Below are 20,852 nucleotides of genomic sequence, written 5' to 3' on the forward strand. Positions count from 1 at the left end.
GTACTAGTTAATTACTCGTCCATATTAAATATCACAATTCTATTATAAATGTTGTTATAAAGTAGAGAAAAGATGGAGAGAGAATATAGTAGGGAGGAATAGAAGTGTTCTCATTCAGTCTCATTAGCCTCCTTTATATAGAGGTAGGGTTTACATCAAAGTACATAACTAATGAGTATTTACATGGACATCCACATAGATAATAATATTTACAACACTCCCCCTTGGATGTCCACCAATGAATGATAGTATTGGACGCGCTTATTGTTGCCTCGTTAAAAACCTTGCCAGGTAACAAAAACCCAGTGGGACAAAAATAACCCTGGTCGAAGGACAAAAAGAGCACAACGCGCATATGTCCTAGGTAGCATGCTTCTGGATGCTCCCCCTGATGAGAATCTCCCCCTGATTGTTGCAAACCTCATTCATGTATGCGATAAGCTAAATGTACCATGTATAGTAGTTTGATGTGTCTATCACTGAAGTGAGACCATGTTCGCTTTGCATATAGGGGCTCATCACAAATTTTCATACCTACAAAGTTTAAGCAATACCAACAAAGCTAGACGATTTTCAATAAGCCTTACCTCATATGATAAGGTTAGAAAACAATCTCATATGCTTAAAATTATACACAAAGTAATAGCTAAACAATATAAAGAAATTGACACATTTAACTTTGTATAGTTTAAAACATTGAAAAATCATCATGGCATACCTAGCCATACACATCAATATCTTTGTGTATTGATATGTCTCATATAAGCTCTTCAAGAGCTCTAAATAATTCATAACTTTGCAAAAGTTAGAATATGTTGCAACATATATTATAATCATAATTCGAATTTGACAGTAGTCTCGTCATAGTACTCATTAAGGCAATTTAGATCTCGTTGACTAGAACGAAATGAGTACATATGAGCTAGCTTTAGACTATTTGATTTCATGAGTGAGCTTCAGGCTCTTTCAACCATTCATGTTCTTCTATTTCAATCCTTCAAGGATTTGATAAGCAAAACGCTTATAATGACACCTTACTTTTGAGATTTTGCTTTCGGCAATGTGTCTTTAAGATCTTCATAATATATGATGACAACGTGCTATAAATCTCTCGTCAATATAACAGCTATATGTAACACTGTATTTAGAGAAAATTGTCATTCATATAAGAGAAGATATTCATAATCTCATGTCTCTATAAACAGACATTGTGTCATAGTGATTTATCTTCACTTTTGATAAATACCCTTTTGTAACTTCTAGGGTTAAAGGTCCAAGTATTTCATCACGTTTCAAGTATTCAATTTCATTGGAATTGCCTCTTTCCAATTTGGCCAATAATATACTTTGTCGACATTCATAATGAAACGTGGTATAGCATCAATACAGCCCTTAATGATTTTTGGTAGCTACCGAATATAAATTATCATCGATGATCATTAATCATAGATCCCACACATTCTTATATGCATGCATTAGCTGTAATAAGCTTATTGATATTGGTTACCCATGCCACTTCTGGGGCATACATTATTACTTCTAGGACAATCATCTCTCATAGATGAGTCACTTAGAGAATGTGGATCTTTTTACTTATAATCTCATGTATGAGCATTAAAGGGCTTGTATAATCTTTTCTGTTTTTGAGAGCTTAAAACTTTAGACCTGGTGGATACATTCCACACAAATTCACGCCGTTATTCAAATGACAGTACTCTTTCCTCCCCCTAATGGCGGGAAGACTGTCTTATTATGACCATGCGCAAAAGATGTGTTCAAATATCTATCACTTTCTTTGAAGTGAAGATGTTCATTGGTTGGTGGCGAACCAAACCAAGTTTTAGGTCAAAAATATTTTGTCCATTAGCATCAACCATATTGATTTATTATTGTGTCACTAAGACATCATTTCCTAATGGCGTTCTTACACCCTTTGTATGTGTAGCCATATTAGGAGCTTTGATATTGTTTAATGACATTCTCTTCCGGAGAACCATGTCACTTGGATATACATCCATCCCACAAATCAAATGAGGGCTAGATTGTTTGTGCTAATATGGTTGGTTTTAGGGACTTTAACCCAAGCATGCATATGCCTTTGCATTAAGCATATAATTGTCACTTTGTTTTATCAATTCATTAACTTAGGTATTTCTCGAAATCAAAATGAGACGGTGGATAAATATCTCACAGAAATTCATATCGTTCTTCAGGAACAATATTTCTCCCCCTCATTGCAGGGGGATTGTCTCATTAAAGTGACAACTCGCAAATATGCAGTAAATAAACAATTTGCATGTGAGTAAGGTTAGCAGTCATCGAAACTTGTAAGTGATTCCATGCAACATGGTCGACAAAGATGACGTAACCGGTCAAGCCAAAATAGTGTATTTGGTTCAATGAACTTCTGGTTCATAACACTGTATGCCTCAATTTATTGTAGAAAATTGACACAGTATATATGAGATGGCAAAAAGTTTTCGCCAACAATATAGTAGGCACTTAATGCAACAATATTTCAAATTTGGTAAGATGATAATAGCTCATTCGAAGCCATAAATCAAGATCTATAACTCTTGATATGAGTGTTACCTTACTTTTAGTAAACATCAATTGTGAAATATTGATAATTGCAATGGACCAAATTCATTTTGAACTGCTGGCCAGAATGATAGACTCGAAATTTCGAGTTGAAGACTACAATCTATGATAATAGAGTGTATAATGTGGAGAACCTCAAGTTCTCTGTCACATATAAATTTGTAGTCATAAAGAGGATGGACTTCAAGCCCTCATATAATTGGAGATCCAAGAAACTTGAGGTTTCAATTTTTTCAATTTATAACAACCTCTTAAGGAACATCAGGTTCCTAGATAATCAAAATAAGAAACATTTAGTTTCAATGGGAACTCACGAGGTTACAATAAATATGAGGAATAACACAATAGTGATTTCAACTTTGCTTATTATAAGCAAAAGACGTTAGCATGTGAGATGAATCTCAATGTTCTTATTAGTCAATGCAATTTAATTTGACCATTGCCCTTTCGAAAGTGGCTTGATAATCATCCACCATATAGTGTACCATAGGCGACACACATCCAATTTACAATTTTCTCACATATGTGGATGTTAGGACAGTATTACATTGACTCCTGATTTTTCTCTTGCCATGATCCACTTCTGGTGGTATTTTATGGTATAGCCATGTCAATTGGCTTTCTTATCAATGAGATCCATGAGAGGGAGAAGTTATACATCTCTGGTAATATTGGAGGCACAGGATGCAAAGAGACAATAATATGTGCTCTTCTGGAGCCATGAATCAGATATGTAAGATCTGAGATGATTCGTTTTATTAGCCCCATAAGCATAAGCCTCAGTAATGTTTTCTGGACACCATGGATAAAATTGTATTGCCTGAAAATCACTCAAAACATAAGTTTGAAGATGACACAAATCAAATTTGCAAGAATTGAACAGTGGATCTCATAGGATATACATGAAACTTCTGGTCCATGTTATACCGGTAAAACATGACGTTCAATTATTGTATTGTTGTTTGATGTAGATTAATAACATCAAATGCATTTTGAACTTCTGGCCAAAATGATTATTCGAAATATCGAGTTTAAACTCTATGATAAATTGTCTATATATTCACTCGAGACTTATGGCTCGAGTCTGCACAATTAGAACTTCAGATTCTAAGGTGGAATGCTTTAAGCAGGCATAAAGAAGAATGTATCAGTCGACATATGAAAATTTACTCGAAACTTCTAGTTCGAGTTGACATAAAGTCAAATAAACTATGAATGAATTATATGTGTAATCGAAGCTTCAGGTTCGAATTTTTTTTCTATGAACTGCAAGTTCCAAGATTTTGTAATTTGAACTTCGGGTTCAAATAAATTTGGTGCTCCAAACTTCAGGCTCGAGGTGACTAAAGTGAATCTTCAAGTTCACTTTTAAGTAATTTATATTTTATACTCAAAGCTTCGGGTTTGAGCTTTACTATTAGAACTTCAGGTTCTATTATGAAATTTTGAACCTCTGGTTCAAAACTATTACATTCGAAATTCATATGTTCAAGGTATAGGACTGCTGGTCCGTATGAGTAACAAAAAAATTAATTTAAAAGATGAGTACTGTAATGAAAGTACATAACAAAATAGGAAAATTGTAGGGAAAATAAATAGATAAATTATGCAATAAAGTTAACTGTGGAAACTTCTGGTTCCATTAAATGAAGAAATACACAGAACTTCTGGTCCGGTTAACTTCATAATACATGATAATCTTGTATCTCATCTAACAAAAGACAATAGGAGAACCAAGTTCTCTGATCTAAATGCTAGTCAGAAGCTTCTGCCTTCGATTGATTGTCCAACTTTGAACTGCAGGTTCTAAAGGTGGTTTGAATTCCAAATTCAAAAATAGTCATAAGGAGGAAGGAAACCCCAACATCAAAAAATAATCGGAGGAACTTCAGGCCCTCTTATAATTGGGGATTGAGAAACATTTGAGTTCATATACTTGATTATATAGCTCTGAGGATCTTCTGGCCCTCGTAATTGCATAAGTTCTGAGGAGCTTTAGTCACAATTTTCCAATTTACATTTCATGACCCTTGAGGAACTTCAGGTCCCCATATGACTATGGATCACAGCATGTAGGTTCGATAATTGTTTAACTTCTGAGGAACTTCCGGCCCTCATTAATTGTATAGGCTTTGAGAAACTTCATATCGCAGTTTATATTATATAGTTTTCTGAAGAGCTTCAGGTCTTCATGCAATCAGATCCAAAGACTTCAGGTCTTGATCTGGGGTTCAATAATTATCATTGATATATTCTTGCCAATACATGGAGATACATCCGTATATATACCCATTATATATCCAAAAAAAAACTCCCTCTTTCTTCGAACATAAAAATGTATGCTCGATCGGACCATGGAATAACATGTGTGAAGCATAATTATAACTAAAAGTAACTTACGAATAATTATAACTAATCACATATTCCCAGACTAGAGTTCAAGTGCCAATCAGGGATGTACTCGCATATAATTATAACTAATCAAAATTTACCCGGCATTGAAGTAACTCACCAGCCTTGCCTGAAGCCCTGAACCAATAAATGCTAAACCAGATCAAGATCGGAATCCCATTTGCAAGTCTGCATTCGACGAAGAACACAGCATACCCGAATTCCTCAATTTGCAACTCCTGGAAATTTAACCCCAAACTCACCAATTCAAGTGCCAATCCATGCTCTAGGAGATCGGGGATGAAACCAGAGGCACTAGGACAGCCGTCGTGAACAATATCTCCGTCGAAGCCTCAAGTGTCGCCGATAACGGCTGGAGTCATCGGAAAATGTCGAAATCTGCCAATGACCCAAACTTTTCGAGCTTCCATTCACTCTCCTCGCTCCATGCATGGACAATCCGTGACCATAGGCGGAAACACGACGACGAGGCGCGTCGATCATGACCGGTGCATCCCCGTATCGTCGCCGGAAGAGGAAGTTCCGGTCTGGTTCAGTCGCCGGGTCGTCGGGCTTGGAGAAACGGGTCGAGGTCTCTGATCTCCTCTCAAATTGGACATGTAGATCATGAGAAGGCAACAAATGCATTGGCTTGTAAAACATGAACTGGATATAATCAAATAGATTACGAATAAGAACAGAAAACCCGTCAAAGCATGCCTGTGAAACAAAGCATATACGTTTATAATATAATCCAATTTGTTTGCATAATTCATAAATGCTACAAGAAAACAAAACATGAAGCAGAAACGGGCTTTGGTTTAGATAGAAGAAGCAAGGATAAGAATAAAAAAAACAGTCATATTTACACGATAAAAACGAAGTTGGATTTGCGTGCTTAGTTTAAGAGTTGTAGGCAAAATTAAACTCTGACTCTTCAACCATTCCCATTTATGAACGTGGGTGATATCAAGGCACTGACAACTATATATATAAATCGTTCTACTGCAATCATAGCAATAGAAAAGAATTAGTATCGGCAAGAAAAGAAACTCATAGATCAAAATTATTGGTAAAAATAAGCAACATCGTTGCACCAAATAACTATTTGATCATCACAGAGTTAAAAAAAAATTTAAGAAGAGCAAAGCGTGCTGATAACGTGTTATAAAGTAGAGAAAAGATGGAGAGAGAATAGTAGGGAGGAATAGAAGTGTTCTCATTCAGTCTCATTAGCCTCCTTTATATAGAGGTAGGGTTTACATCAAAGTACATAACTAATGAGTATTTACATGGACATCCACATAGATAATAATATTTACAACAAATGTATAATTTTAGAGAGGTTATATTGTAGGGGAAATAGGTTTATTATAGGTTAGTTTAGTCTATGTAAAAGTTTCATTCAAAAATATAATTTTATAAATGCAATTAATGTGATTTCTTTATTTTTAACCGAAATTTCCACCGAAATCGAAACTTTCTCCAAAATTTCCTTAAATTTGAAGTACCGAAATCGAAATTGAAACTGAAATTTGAATCCTTGACAAAAAGCTACTCTCACCAGCAACAAAAGCTACTGTCACCAACAAAAGTTACGCTCCTCAAAACCAAAAGCTATTATCTCCACCAACAAAAGCTACTGTCACCAACAATAAAAACTACTGTCATCAACACCAGAAAACTACTCTCACCAGTAACAAAATCTACTCTCACCATCACCAAAAATTACTCTCATCAACGCTAAAAGTTATAACCAAGCAGAACAAAAACTACTACCACACAGAACAAAAGCTACTCCTAGAGATTGAGAAAACTATTCTCAGAGACTAACAAAGCTATGGAAATGTAAATGATACAACCAAAACAAAAATACTATTATAATCGAGAAAAGAAAACATATTCAATAATATAAAAAGTATGCAGCGTTCAACAATGATATCACTATGTAAAAAGCAACTTTCATAGTTGTCAAAAGTTACTACCATAGTTGTAAAAATCTATTACAATAGTTGTATAAAGCTACTGTCAATGTTGTAATGCTATTGTCATTTTTAATGGTGATACTCTAAACACACAGGCATAATTTTGCCACCTTCAGCGCGAAACTTCATTTCAACATTTCTTGGTTGGCCGAATGATCTGTTGGTCAATGGAGGCTTCAATATCCAAATTCACATTATTTTTAAAATCTACTACTACAAATGCAAAGTAGAAGAATTCTGCAAGAACAAAAATACAACAAAATATTAGTATTTGAAATGAAAACTAAAAATAGCAATGTACCACTGCACCGCAAACCTGGCACTCTTTATCAACTGGACCAATAATAAAAAAAATCTAAAAAGCCACCGTCATAGGTACATAAAGCTATTATAATACATGTACAAAGCTACTAAGTCAGTAATAAAAAGCTACTGACATGGACACAGAAAACAACTATAAAAAATCTACAAAGCTACTGACATCATATTGAAAAGATACTAACATAGGGATAGAAAGCTATTATCACTGTGTTGAAAAACCACTGTAACAGTTATGGCTAACTTGAAATCGACCAAAACGAAAACAGAAAAGCCATTGGCATCAACTTAAAAATATACTACCGTAGCCGTAGAAAGGTAATATTTATGTGTTGAAAAGCTACTACAACAATCATGGAGAGCTACTGACTTGAAATCAATCAAAATGAAAATAGATAAACTATCTCCAAACCTAGTAATTTGAGAGTCACTGTCAAGTTACACAATATGGTTATCACAAACTGTCTCAATGTTCAGTACAGAGCATTTAGCCAGAGCAAAGTTGCATGCATCTCTTTCAACTACAACTAAGTATTAGGCTTTGATATCTTTCTATTTTCCTATATCTTGTCCCACCACATGAAACTACATGTCTAAATACCTTTCGCAGCAAAAAAATTAAAGCATTACGTCAAACAAATAAATGTAAAAAGATTTTCATAAGGGAAAGGAAGCTAATGATAGAATTTAGTTGAGCCAAAGCACAAATTTAAACCTTGCCAGTTACACTTGCAGCCATAAAAAAGTAGCAACAAAATGGACTTACCAACCCAAAGCCATCTCCAAATTCATGCTCGCAATATCAATAAATTAAATTTATTACAGGCCAAAGAACAGAGATGTATACTTTGAGGACGCATAATCAATAAAATAAACAAATAAACCGTATCAAATAAAGCATTATCATCACAGTCCAAACTTTGATAAATCACAACCTGCAAAGCTTCGAGAGTAGATTGCTTTCTCCAACACTACAGAAATTTTTAAAGCATGATTAGTAATCATAGCCACTGTGTCCTGCATAGAGACTCTGCTACACACACAACCACTATATTGGCTGCTTAATTATAAAGAAAACTTGGTAGCATGCTATTTTACCTCAGAAAAGCATTTGTAGAATTTTATTGCCCATTTGAAATTCACAAATTCACTAGGTAATTACAAATCTTGGTAAATTCAAACTGCTCGATCAAAAGGAGATCAAATTAGGGAAAAAAAATTTAAACAATTAACAAATTCACTAGTACAATACCTTTTTCTTGGCCTTTTTCTCCCTCTCTGTGCTTTTGGAAGGGAGTCCTATTCCGCGTGATGGAGAAGGAGCTCATTTTTCATTGACTTCTGAAATCAGTTTAGCGTCGATTCATCAATTAAACAAAATTTGCATACAACATGAAAAGCCGATATCGTTCTAAGCTAGGAATTTCAAAAGCCGATCTCTGAACCAAATCTACTTACCGAGTTATAGGCTTGAAGGCTTTACTGCTAACACTAGCTGTCGGATTTTGATTGCAAAGCTCAGGCTGTGGAGGACGACGACTATGAACGTAGAAGGAGGACAATCAAAACACACCTGAGATGGTGGAATCTAAGGGAATCGTTGAGGGAGCCTGAGCCAAAGACGTGGCTGATGGAGTTGAGAGGAAGAGGAGAGAATTAGAGATCTTGTTCCAGTCGGTGTCGTGCATCGGAGATCTAGTTTGTGCGTCGGAGATCCAGTCGCGAAACGGCGTTGGCCTAAATGGAAAGATGCGATTTAGGTTAATTTGGATTCTCTAACGAAGAGGAAAGCTTATAAAGCCAGTAATGCCAACACCTCCTAACATAAAACCTATTGACTAATGGGTCTTCGTTAGAAAGTGTGATGAGAAAATGAGATGGTAATCTCGCCTTATGGCGCAAGGCTTCTCACAAAACGCCCAGGAATCGACTACGATAAGACATATTCTCTCGTAATGGATGTCTTTGCACTCCACTACCCTATCAGTTTGGTAGTTTCTGAATAATTGAACATGCAGCTTACGAATGTAGTCACTACGTATCTCTGTGGGGATCTAGATACGGAATATACATGAAGGTTCATGGTGAACTTCATTTACCCAAGTCAAGTAGCTCTAGACTACGGAGGGCGTTTGCAATGAGGTTGAAATGCTCACTAAAGTGACTACTTGATTGGGAAGGGATATGCCCGCGCGTTTCCATAACAAGTTTTGGATTCTATCACAGTACATGTTGGTGACATGATCTTCATTGGAAGCCTTAAAGAGTTAAGGAAAACCGCTGAACACTTGAAATCCGAGTTTGAAATGAATGACCTTGGGAGAACATGATTATGTCTCGGTTTGAAACTTGAGCATCGTGTTGATAGATGCTTAGGCATTTTGACAAGGTCAAGCCTTCAAGCACCCCATGATCGTCCGTAGTCTTGAACCTGAAAATGATCCTCTTCGTCCGATGATGATGACGAAGATATGCTAGAGGCAAAGGTGCCCTACTTGAGTACAATAGGTGCATTATTGTACTTAACTCAATGCACAAGACCGACATCTCATTTGCCGTGAACTTGTTAGCTAGACATAACTCTGCGCCAACACGACGCCATTAGACTGGTGTTAAAGATACATTTCGATACCTAAGTGGTACGATTGATATGGGCTTGTTCTATCCCTATAGAGAGATGATGGATTCGGACCCATCACATGTTAAGGACGCCACCAATAGTGGTCTGCGTTCCCTCTCCCCATCCCAAAATGACATAAGTGTTTTGGAAGGTTTTGCTGATGCTGGGTATCTCTCTGACCCACACAAAAGTCATTCCCAAACTGGTTATGTGTTCACCATGGGTAAGACCGCAATATCTTGGAGGTCTACTAAACAGACCATAGTCGCTACTTCTTCGAACCATGCAGAGATTATTGCTTTTCACGAAGCGGTTCGTGAATGTATACGGTTTAGATCCATAGTTACGCATGTTCGAAGCAATTGTGGTTTGAAGTCTACCACAAATAAGCCTACCAACATTTATGAGGATAATGCTACTTGCATTGAACAAATGAAGCAAGGCTACATCAAATGCGACAATATCAAGCACATATCGCCCAAGTTCTTCTATAATTAACAACAACAGAAGCTCTGCAATATCAAAGTAAGTGAACCAGGTTCGATCTAAGGACAATGTGGCCGACTTATTTACTAAGTCATTGCCTAAATCCACGTTCGAGAAACATGTTGCAAGCATTGGTTTGCGGAAGATATCCGAACTCCCATGATCGTAGTCATCAGGGGGAGACGCAGACATCAGGGGGAGATGTCTACATGTTGATCTCGAAATGTGAATGGTGTGTTGTGATCTTTTTCCCTTTCGACCGGGGTTATTTTTGTCCCATTGGGTTTTTGTTACTCTGCAAGGTTTTTAATGAGGCAACGAGAGAAGCACCACGTTTGGGTGACTGTGGGAGTTGTCAAATTCTGCTGGGCCCGCAATTAAGGCAATTAACTCTGTAGTTAGTATGGCGTTAAATTTCAGTCATGAATGCGGCAATTACTACGACAAGAACTACGTACAATGATTACGATTATAAGTGTGCAATGAATGACTATCATGAATACGCAATAAATGACGGTCGTAAGTACGCAATGATTAACTGTTATTAGTGCAGCAATAATTGTCATCATAAGTGTGTAAATAAATGCAGCCATAAAAGCAGAAATAATGGCGGCTTGTCCCCCAAGTAAGTCATCGCCTATATAAAGGCCGCCCGACGTCAAGGTAAATCATCGAATTCCAATTCTCTCTACTCCACTACTAAGAAACGTACTGACTTAGGCATCGGAGAGTTTTCTGCAGGTACCCCCCCTTCTCCTCGAGCCGACGGTCAAACTCCAGGTCAACGCTCGAGGGAAGCTTCTCGATTGTTCCCGGTCAGATCCCGCTCCAGTCTGCATTCATTGGTGAGTCAAACTCCTCTACCGAATTTTTCGTCACCAACAGTGACACAAGGAGGAGACATTCTCAGAGATATTTGTAGATATCCAATCATTGTACGATTATGTTTCCATGTACAACTCTACTTCTATGCTTGTAGTCCTCTATATAAAGAACTCTCTATTATCAATGAAAGCACAACAAATTCTCTCTCAAATTCGTTTTCCTTAAACAATTTGCAATTTTACCTTTGAAAATAAAAGAAAATTTTGAAATCTTTATAAAATGAGATAGACAAAATGAAAAAGGAAAAAAAAATCATATGTAACAAATGAGCTAGTGGGCTGCAATTAACAAACAAACAAAAAATCATTTGAATTGCATCCAATATAAGGCATAATTTTAGGACTTAAAATGAATGTGTCTAAAAATTTCACCATAATTATCAAACCAAATGGCCGCTAGCCTTCCCTCAGCGTCAACCCTTGTTTATGGGCGCCGCCACCTCCTCCCTGGCCAGCCGACCCTTGTTTTCGATCAAACTTCTTCAGTTCTTCTTCATCTTCATCTTTATCTTGGTGAACTTGCTATATATAAATAGTTTCATTATGGTTACCTCTCCATTTTAGGAATCCCCATAAATCCTATACCGTAAACGCTTTTTGTAATTGGCATTTTCAATTTCAACAATCCTTTGAGTTGTTTTGAACTTGTGTTTATAGGTTGATTAGCTTGGATCTTCAGTTGACTTGAACCTTGCCTGCTTTTCATGCACGTACGAGTCTCCTCATGGAGATATGAAATTCATTCATGTGCATGCATCTAGGGTTTTCATATTTTTCTATCTCAACCGTTCAGTTTTTAGGTCCTAATGTGTAAATCACTTCTGCAAATTTTCAGCCAAATTGATTATCGTTAAGACATTCAAAATGGCGATTTAAGATTATAAGTATAAACGGTTCAAGTTTGACAGATTTGGTTCGTCCATTAATTTAATCTAGTTTGATACCTTAACGATCACCTATTTGGCTGAAAATTTGCAGAAATGATCTACACATTAGGACCTAAAAGCTGAACGGTTGAGATATCAAATTGTGATCGAAAAGTTGGTCTAATGCCCTATCCCTAGAAAAACCAAAAAAAAGGGATCCCTTATATATTTGAAAGTTCATGAGTCCTCTATTACTTGAATTCAGTCCTAATCAGAGTATCGCTTCTATAGATGATTGTGATTTAAATAATTTGTCAAATCATCGAAGATCTGTATCACATAGGCCAAGACTCGTTGATACAGTATAACCATCCAAGATCTGTAATATTGTTAATTCATAGTAATAAATGTGAAGTTGTTTCTCTTGTAAATTTACTTATTTACGAGAAAAGTAAGTAAACATAAATATATTATATCTCATAAACGTAAAATCTCCGATCCATTGGTCCAGTGCCAAGAAACTAGAGACAGAAAGGCACACTACAGTAGGAAGAGTGACAATATTACAAAAAGAACAAGACAAGGTACTTCTTAGTTCTTACCTTCCTTCTCTTATAATGTCGGTGACCATTGATCGATTAACTTCCACAGGAGATGGTGAAAGGTCAATATCGGTGCTAGCACCAGTTGTGCTGCCGGGCTGAAGGTTGAGCTCACTCTTACTATCAGTTGATGGTGTATCGCGATCAATCAAAAAGCTACTTGTTGTTACATCTTTATAGTCCCAATCTGTCAAATAACTCGGCTTTGACATGACAGTGCTGCCTACTTCAATATCTCCAGAAAGCATGCCAACCACGCGTGACATAGATGGCCGCGTCATTGGCGGTCCCTGTGTGCATTGGAAAGCTACTTTTATGAACCTAATAGCTTCTTGATCATCAAAATCTGTCAATCTGGGATCCACCAACTCCAAAGTCTTGTTATTTTCATGCAGAGTCCAAGCCTGAAAACATTATGGCACAGTTAAAGTAATTTAGTTTTCACAACAATGCTGAAGCAAGAGTGGTTAGATTGGTTTCTCACCCATTCAAGGAGATAAGTCTTTCCAGCATCCAAATCACTGTCAGCATTTGGTCTTCCACTGAGAATCTCCAAAACAACAACCCCAAAACTGAAAACATCAGCCTTCTCAGTCAGATGTCCACGCATTGCATACTCTGGTGCCAAATAGCCTCTACAAGGTAATCAAGTTGGGTTACTGAATGTTGATTGGGTCATATCCAAGCCCTGATCTACCTATCAATATATGCATGAATCTGAAATTCATTAACAATATAACTCGGTGTGAATGGTAAACGTATCAATAATGGGAATAACATATGCTGTAACGACATGAATTCAGTAACATTCTAAAGACTGCATAGTAGATTTCACAAAAGCAGTCTTCCAAGTGATCAGCAAGCTATCAACTACATATAAAGCATAAAAAAGTTTCGAGTACATCATATATATGCAATCCCAGTAAGTGACTAGAAAATTAATAGAGTGCTCACATTGTCCCTGCAACTCGGGTACTGATATGGGTTTTGTCATCATCATATAGCTTTGCTAATCCAAAATCTGATATTTTTGGGCAGAGTTCTGCGTCGAGCAAAATATTACTGGCTTTGACATCTCTATGCACAATCCTTGGGCTTGACTCCTCATGAAGATAAGCAAGTCCTCTTGCTGTTCCCAACATTATATTGAAGCGGGTAAGCCAGTCAAGGTGCAGGTCATTTGTTCCTGAAACATTACTACATTAATGACTACATATCCAATGAAAAGCTGTTATACGTGGAATAGCACTCGGATACTGTCACAAAGAACACACAGTTTAGATTGAACAAAAATGTTGGATAAAATTTTTGAGTACTTGCAACTGTGGAGTATTAAGTGTTGATGTAGATGGTATGGTACGTAGAAAATAGATTCATTACTTCATACCAAAAAGTGCTTGATCAAGGCTCTTGTTTTCAAGATATTCATAAACCAAAATTCGCTGGCTTCCTTCGATACAGCATCCATACAATTTCACTAGATTGCGATGTTGCACTGCAGATATAGTAGCAATTTCTGCACCAAATTGACTCTTCCCTTGGTGAGATGCCACTGAAAGTTGCTTCACAGCCACTACCCTCCCATCGGAAAGTGTACCCTATACAACAATACACCTTAATGACATCAGAGGGCTAGCTTCTCTCTTTTCTTTTGCTGTAAAAACTGAAAATCACCAGTTCAAAACTTCAAATATATGATAACGATCGATTCAAATAGGTTTTACCTTGTAAACAGGGCCATATCCTCCCTCTCCTAGCTTATTTGAAGGATTAAAATCTTCTGTTGCTTCTTTCAACTCGGAATAACTGAAAGTATTTGGTCTGTTCTCTAGTGCTAGAAGGTCTGCATATTCAAACAAGAGAGAATAATAATTTAATTAGAAATAGATGCTATTGCAAATCACTGCTAGTCTCACAATGCAGAAGAAGTATTTTCTCTGCACTACATATCAAGGTCCCATGTTTCTCAAACATCAGAAACGACCTAGAAGGCCAGAACCACATGCAAAACTGATTGAATGATACAAAAGACCTTAAGTGGTTGAACAACCAGGAGCAAGTTACTTACGATACCACATAAATTAATATCTTATTACCTTCATCGTCATATTTTTCTGCTTTTTTCCTCCTCAAATATAGAACTGAAAATATTAACAGCAAGCCCACAACTCCAAGAGGAACTACAATACCAACTATCAGTCCTGTGTTGCTCTTCTTTCCTGGAGTTGTTGGTGGAATCCCAGAAACAGTTGGAGTAAATTCTGACCAATAAAATATAAATTTTTGTTCAGTGTCAATTAGCAGCTGATACTAACTAAATCTAAAACAGACATATCAAATATTTGTAACTAGACATAATATATAGTGTACCTGGAACAACTTTAACCGCTGATATTAGAGGGCCGTAATCACCTTGTTCGGGTATGCAGCAGGTCCCCTTACCAGCCCAGAACAGATGAATGTCAAGATAATTTTCTGACACATTAACATTGAAGTTTCTAGCAACAGCTCTGAAAACTCCACCTGCCTCCTTCGAGATGTCAAAGTCCTTCCATTTTAGATCCCCCTAGAAAGAAAATGAGGAGATAGTTAATACTCTAGTCTATTGACAATCATTGCTGAGGTTGTCTTCAGTTCAAATATCTTAAACATTTTTCTTTCCTAGTAATGTTACCTGAATATAGATATCAAATAGGCGCCGACCAAGACTTTTCCATGTTTGTGAGGCACGATCTAAAAAAACCGTTTCTGCAAATTGCAATGTTACAGTATAAGGCCCATTCTCCAGACCCAGGCCGAAGTACCTCAGCGATCCGGGAGACAATCTTGAGGTCTGGAAAAGCTCTGGGGTCACATCTGTCCCAGTGACTTGTGCCAGGGTATTCACCACATAGTCTGGATTCTTTCTGTCAGCAAACATACCCACATTGCTTACCGCCCATTTCTCTGTACTGGTTACACTAAATGTAGCTGGGCCAAGAGTTGAGTTTTCTGCCTCATACAATATACCATCACTTCCTCTAAGTTCTTGTCCACCACACTTGATTGAAAAATTTGCATCTGTAAAATTTGATGAAATAGCAGATGTCATGATCAAGGAAAACAAACTCAAAAACTCACACTAATGTTTTTGAATCACATTTTGCTAACCATTTTTGCTTACTCAATATTTCCCTATTAACTGATACAATTTGTTGCAATATAGTTTAGCAGACTCATGCTGGTACTACACTTTATGATATCTAATTTGAGTCGCTCTTATCAGAATAAAAGGCCTGTCCTGCTTCTTTTTCATAGCTTCAAGTTTCTTATCAAGACATTCCTTTACACCCACACTCAAGCATGTGTGTGTATTTATATATTCACACACAGATATCTAATCAGGACCTATGCATTTTTCTGTAGCATGAAATAGCATCAAGTTATATACTTATAATCATTAGTTGAATATAAAAAGCAGATTACATCGTGGGGCATTTCTATTGCATGGAAAATTTCTCTGAAGGCAATTCAACCCAGGAAGACTGCAAAGACAGAAACATTGTTACATGCAAATCCAGGATAGAAACATATAATGAAAGAATTTATAATATACAAAAGTGTGATGTCAATAGTTTTACTTCTCATTGATACTAGTACTAGTTGTCAATAGAAGAGTAAGAGAAACCTCAACTTACGTTGTGTTTGAACTGTCAAAGGTGAAGTTGTTCACCACTAAGTTCCTGCACGCATAAGTTGATTAACCAGTCACATAGGCTAATCTTTGATAGTGCCTATCAGAATGCAACAATAAGAGAAAATATAACAAAATGAGTGGCCGGGCAATAGGTTTCGGTAGCAAAGAATCAACCATAGAGAAGTTATTGCCCAGAATACTTCCATTGGCAACCAACCTTAGATTTTTCATGCCTGTATAAATTTAGTAATTAAAGGGAGACTTTCGGAGTGCTACCCTATGGATATGATTCTGGGAAATGATACTTCTACATACACTACTAGTTAACCGTTCTGCCCATGCACTTGCACCGCCATGTGTTCCTTGTATGGTTAGATTTAATAATCTTTTCATCTGAAGTAGGTTGGTACCAGTAGGCCAAGGCAAAGACTCACAGAGAAATTAAATGAAAGTTTCATGTTCAGCTCTATAACTCAATCCCTTCTGATTATAAATCAACTTTCATACACATTATTACTATTTCTCAAGATTAATTCGTGTGTTATTATGATACAAGGCAAGAAGCTCTGAAACAGAAATTCAGGGAACTAATATAGGTTGAGAGAGAGAGAGAGAGAGAGATGAAATGTTTAAAAGAGACATACAGTTGCGCTGTTGAGGTTACCCATGGAGGAAGACTCCCTGATAAATAGTTGTAAGACAAGTCTCTGCAGATATATAAAACTAGAGAGTGAGAAATTGAGTTTCCAGTCAATATCAAAATAGCTTACTGTAACATTAGGAGTTTAGGACTTACACGTTCTGAAGTATACTGGTCTTTTGGTTAGGAAGTGATCCAGACAGACTATTGTTCCCAAGAAATCTGGCCGTTCAAGTGATAGTGCAAGGAACCCCAAAAAGGAACAAGAAAAAGGTCAGATGAATGACTGCCCATACACCTTGGATTTAGGTTGTAAAGGACAGCTAGGATTGGAGAAGGTTATAAATTTAACAACTTAAATCATGCTATGCAAGAAAATTATAATAATGAAGGCAGGTGTTATTACAAGTATGTAAGAGAACTCATGTTGAACAAGCCATTTGGGAGTTGGCCTGTCAAATTGTTGAAACTCAAATCCCTGAAACATGAATGATGAGTTCAGAGGAAAAACTAAAATGAAAGAAAAGTAATTCATATTCTTTTCTATGTCGTATGAACATACAGTATCTGTAAATAAGTTGGGTATTCTGCAATATCAGAAGGGAGGCTACCAGTAATCAATGCATTTCGTAGAACTCTGTGCACCACAAAATTAGAACAATTACAAAAAAATGCACCAGTAAATGGACTTAGATTTCAATTTGAAAAGGGAGAAGAAGTTAGATTTCAATGTATGAATGGACGAGTAAGTCAACTTACAAATCAGTCAAGTTCTTCATATTTTTTATGAAACCAAGAGAGGAGCTCCCATTGTATATATCACTGATTCGCCTACATCATTAAAATACATACATAACTGGAGCTAGTCCAGAAAGAGAGAGAGAGAGAGAGAGAGAGAGAGAGAGAGAGAGAGAGAGAGAATGTATTAAGAATTTCTACTTACAGAGAATTCAATGAGGTCAACTGAGAAAAATTGGTTGGTATTGGGCCTTCTAAAGAGTTTCCTTGAAGTCTCCTAAAATAACATTTAAAGGGCTTGATAATCTCAGCCAGGCTGGTCTGGTCTGTTTACCTAAACTTCACAAAATCAAAGTTTTCTATACTTACAGTGAGTTTAGCTTCGTCCAATTCCCAATGAAATCAGGTATCTTTCCAGAGAAAGGAGTGTCTGATGCCCAACTAAAATCACAAATTATAACTATGGTGAGCTCATAATCTTAAAGTACTGGGAAAATATAACTCTTAAAACACAATAATATTAGAGACATCCTTACAGGACTTGCATGTTACGAAGGTTAGCAAATGTTGAAGGAATTTCACCAGTAAGTCCACAGCTGTTTATGTAACTGAAAAAATCACGTAGATGGTACACCTTTCTTAGTCATCCAAATAATTGTTCTCCCCACGTTATAAACTTCAATTAAGTAAACAAAAACTTACAGTTGCTGGAGCTTGATTAGATTACCAAGTTCTGGAGGGAGTGTTCCAGAGAAATTATTTGATCCAAAGGACCTGCATGTAACTCATGATATATAGGTAGGTATCAAATTACTCGAAAGTGATTATTATCAGAAGCGATCTCGGTATAACTAATGTGTTGGCATGTGTCTGCACAAACACAGGCATGTATGTTATGTGTGAAAGGAGGAGTGAGTCTGTTAACTAACTAGTGAGAGAGAGTTTATTTGCCCTTAAGATCTAAATCTAATGCATACTTTTATCAGATTTTCTCATTTTTCTACAACACAGTTATTAATGTCTTACAGCATATTTAGGTCCTTCAGATTTCCGAGTTCCTTGGGGATCGGCCCAGAGAATGCATTGTGGGCAATTGACCTGAAACCAATTAATTATCAAAGTAAAGATTGTAGCATATCCTTTATAATCCAGGAAACTCTGGGATGGTCTTAAATCAGCAAAATTGGTGAAGCAGGAGAATCGCTGTGCCATGATTAGAAGGCTACCTAGCTTATCTAAAAGGAAGCAGCAGAACTCACTGAGGAAAGAAAATGAACAAGGGTGGAAGAAAAAAGCAGCAGTGCTAGACAGTTAACAAGGATGTACTAAACTTAAAACAGATGGCTTTTGACAACTTACAACAACGTGAGTGCAGACATATTGCCAATCCATGCGGGTAAGGGACCTGTGAAAAAGTTCTGATCTATTTTCCTACAAAAAAAATTAAAACAAAGATGTAATTACCAACTCTTAAACTCTCAGTATCATGAACACATGTGACAATTTACACAGGTAAGTAAAAAGCCTTCATGTTTATATATATGCAAGTGTCACCTTTTGAACAAACAAACCAAAGAAGGAAATGAAAATTAGAACTCATACAAAAAGTTCAGATATTTCAAAGCCAGAAGCTCTTCTGGAAACCTTCCTCTTTTGTCTAGAGCATAAACTCTCCTGAAAAGAAAGAAAAAGATCGAAGATTTCAGGTGCATCAAGCTAAGGGTATAGTATATACTTCGCTAGCTCAATCAACAGAGTTAGAGAGTGATTTGGCATAGTACGTAGGTAACATACAGTTGGGTAATATGGCAGGTGGTGCTACTGTCATAAGTACAGTCGCAAATGATGGCAGGGTTATTAGGAGGGCTCTCAAATTGAGTTCCATTGATGGCTGATCCACTGCATGGCTCTCCACTGATATTCCACAGCGCCACTGACTGTGCTCCCCACTGTTGGAAGATCGAGTTCAAAGCCGACACTGAAAAATAACACATATTAAGGCTCGAAGTTCATCACTTTTATTGACTAAACCCGAAGCAAAGAGGATATATAGTTATATACTACCTTCAGATGGGTCCGTAGTAGCATTTGTAGCATTTTGAGCCATGGAAACGTGAAACCAGAAACTACCCAGATAGCCTAGGCAGAAGCATAGTGATGAAAGAGAAGAATGCTTCATCCTCAAGCTTAATGTTGATGATACTGAGAGGAAGTCATGTACATGCTCTTGAAGAGATAGCAGCTGTCATTTAAACAAAAAGGTGGGGGCGGGTCAGCATTAAAATTCAGAGGTTGCAATACAACGGAATTATAGACAAACCATGAAAGTGGGGGCGGGTGGCTGTCAATTTCGAACTTGCAGTGTCCCATGATGACTTGGAATTATAGACAAACCATGAAAGTGGATGTGCCCGTAGGCGAACGCCAGTGGATGTGCCCTCCAATCAGAATAAAGCAATTTTTCCTTCTTTTCGGAAACTGCCAATGGTTTTTAATGTGAAATACTCAAAATACCCCCCTGCTTGGGCACTAATTGAGTAATTGGGTAGCCCCACTGCCACGTGATGCGGGTGCCGTACGTAAGTCTCTCTCACGGCGGAGCCTCAATTGGACGTCATATTCAGAGACTTGAATGTGGAAAAGACCGGAGAGGATTCCATGCACCAATATCTGAGGTTAGATATTGGCTGTCGGTTCATGACTGAGGTTAGATATTGGCTGTCGGTTCACTTACACCGTCGGTGCGTAGTCACATGCACCAAGGGTCACTTGCACCAACAGTGTGCAAGTCACGTGCACCGTTAGTTGAAGTCCAAAGTTACTTGGTCCATGGTTAGTCAATGAGAATGAGATGGAGACAAAAAAAAAATCTCAAATGTAGTAAAATTCAATTTTACCACGAGTTGATAGCAGACACCAAATCTAATTCAAAGACCAAAGAATCTTTGATGATGGCTCTCTCACCTCTTGCCCACTCTCCATCATCAACCACCGTATCAATATCACATTCTCATCCAACCAGACCCAATCACCCATCACCCATCA

At 37.1% G+C, this 20,852-nt stretch overlaps 1 protein-coding gene and 1 long non-coding RNA gene across 3 annotated transcripts; both read right to left on the reverse strand.

Moving 5' to 3' along the window:
- Positions 1-6,876: 6,876 nt before the first annotated feature.
- Positions 6,877-9,073, reverse strand: LOC133728995 (uncharacterized). The gene is made up of 4 exons (XR_009856174.1): positions 8,754-9,073; positions 8,548-8,636; positions 8,231-8,266; positions 6,877-7,214 (listed from the first exon to the last, which is right to left on the reverse strand). It is a non-coding gene; the product is annotated as an uncharacterized LOC133728995 (long non-coding RNA).
- A 3,418-nt stretch (positions 9,074-12,491) lies between these two features.
- LOC133728988 (probable LRR receptor-like serine/threonine-protein kinase At1g56130) lies at positions 12,492-20,032 on the reverse strand. 2 transcript variants are annotated; one of them, XM_062156455.1, is made up of 24 exons: positions 19,872-20,032; positions 19,602-19,785; positions 19,410-19,481; positions 19,167-19,238; positions 18,834-18,905; positions 18,510-18,581; positions 18,344-18,415; positions 18,177-18,248; positions 18,013-18,084; positions 17,829-17,900; positions 17,632-17,706; positions 17,476-17,547; positions 17,226-17,291; positions 17,074-17,136; positions 16,431-16,475; positions 16,219-16,277; positions 15,428-15,813; positions 15,124-15,319; positions 14,850-15,014; positions 14,478-14,596; positions 14,141-14,351; positions 13,708-13,939; positions 13,238-13,388; positions 12,492-13,157 (listed from the first exon to the last, which is right to left on the reverse strand). In XM_062156455.1, exons 1-24 carry the CDS (start codon positions 19,984-19,986, stop codon positions 12,750-12,752), a joined length of 3,123 nt encoding a protein of 1,040 aa, XP_062012439.1. In that variant the 5' UTR covers positions 19,987-20,032; the 3' UTR covers positions 12,492-12,749. The 2 variants fall into 2 exon arrangements, with proteins under 2 accessions (XP_062012439.1, XP_062012440.1); XM_062156456.1 differs by lacking the exon at positions 12,492-13,157 and having other exon boundaries at positions 13,312-13,450.
- Between the last annotated feature and the right edge of the window lie 820 nt (positions 20,033-20,852).

This window comes from Rosa rugosa, chromosome 2 (genome assembly GCF_958449725.1).
Source record: "Rosa rugosa chromosome 2, drRosRugo1.1, whole genome shotgun sequence".
NCBI classification, from domain to species: Eukaryota; Viridiplantae; Streptophyta; class Magnoliopsida; order Rosales; family Rosaceae; genus Rosa; species Rosa rugosa.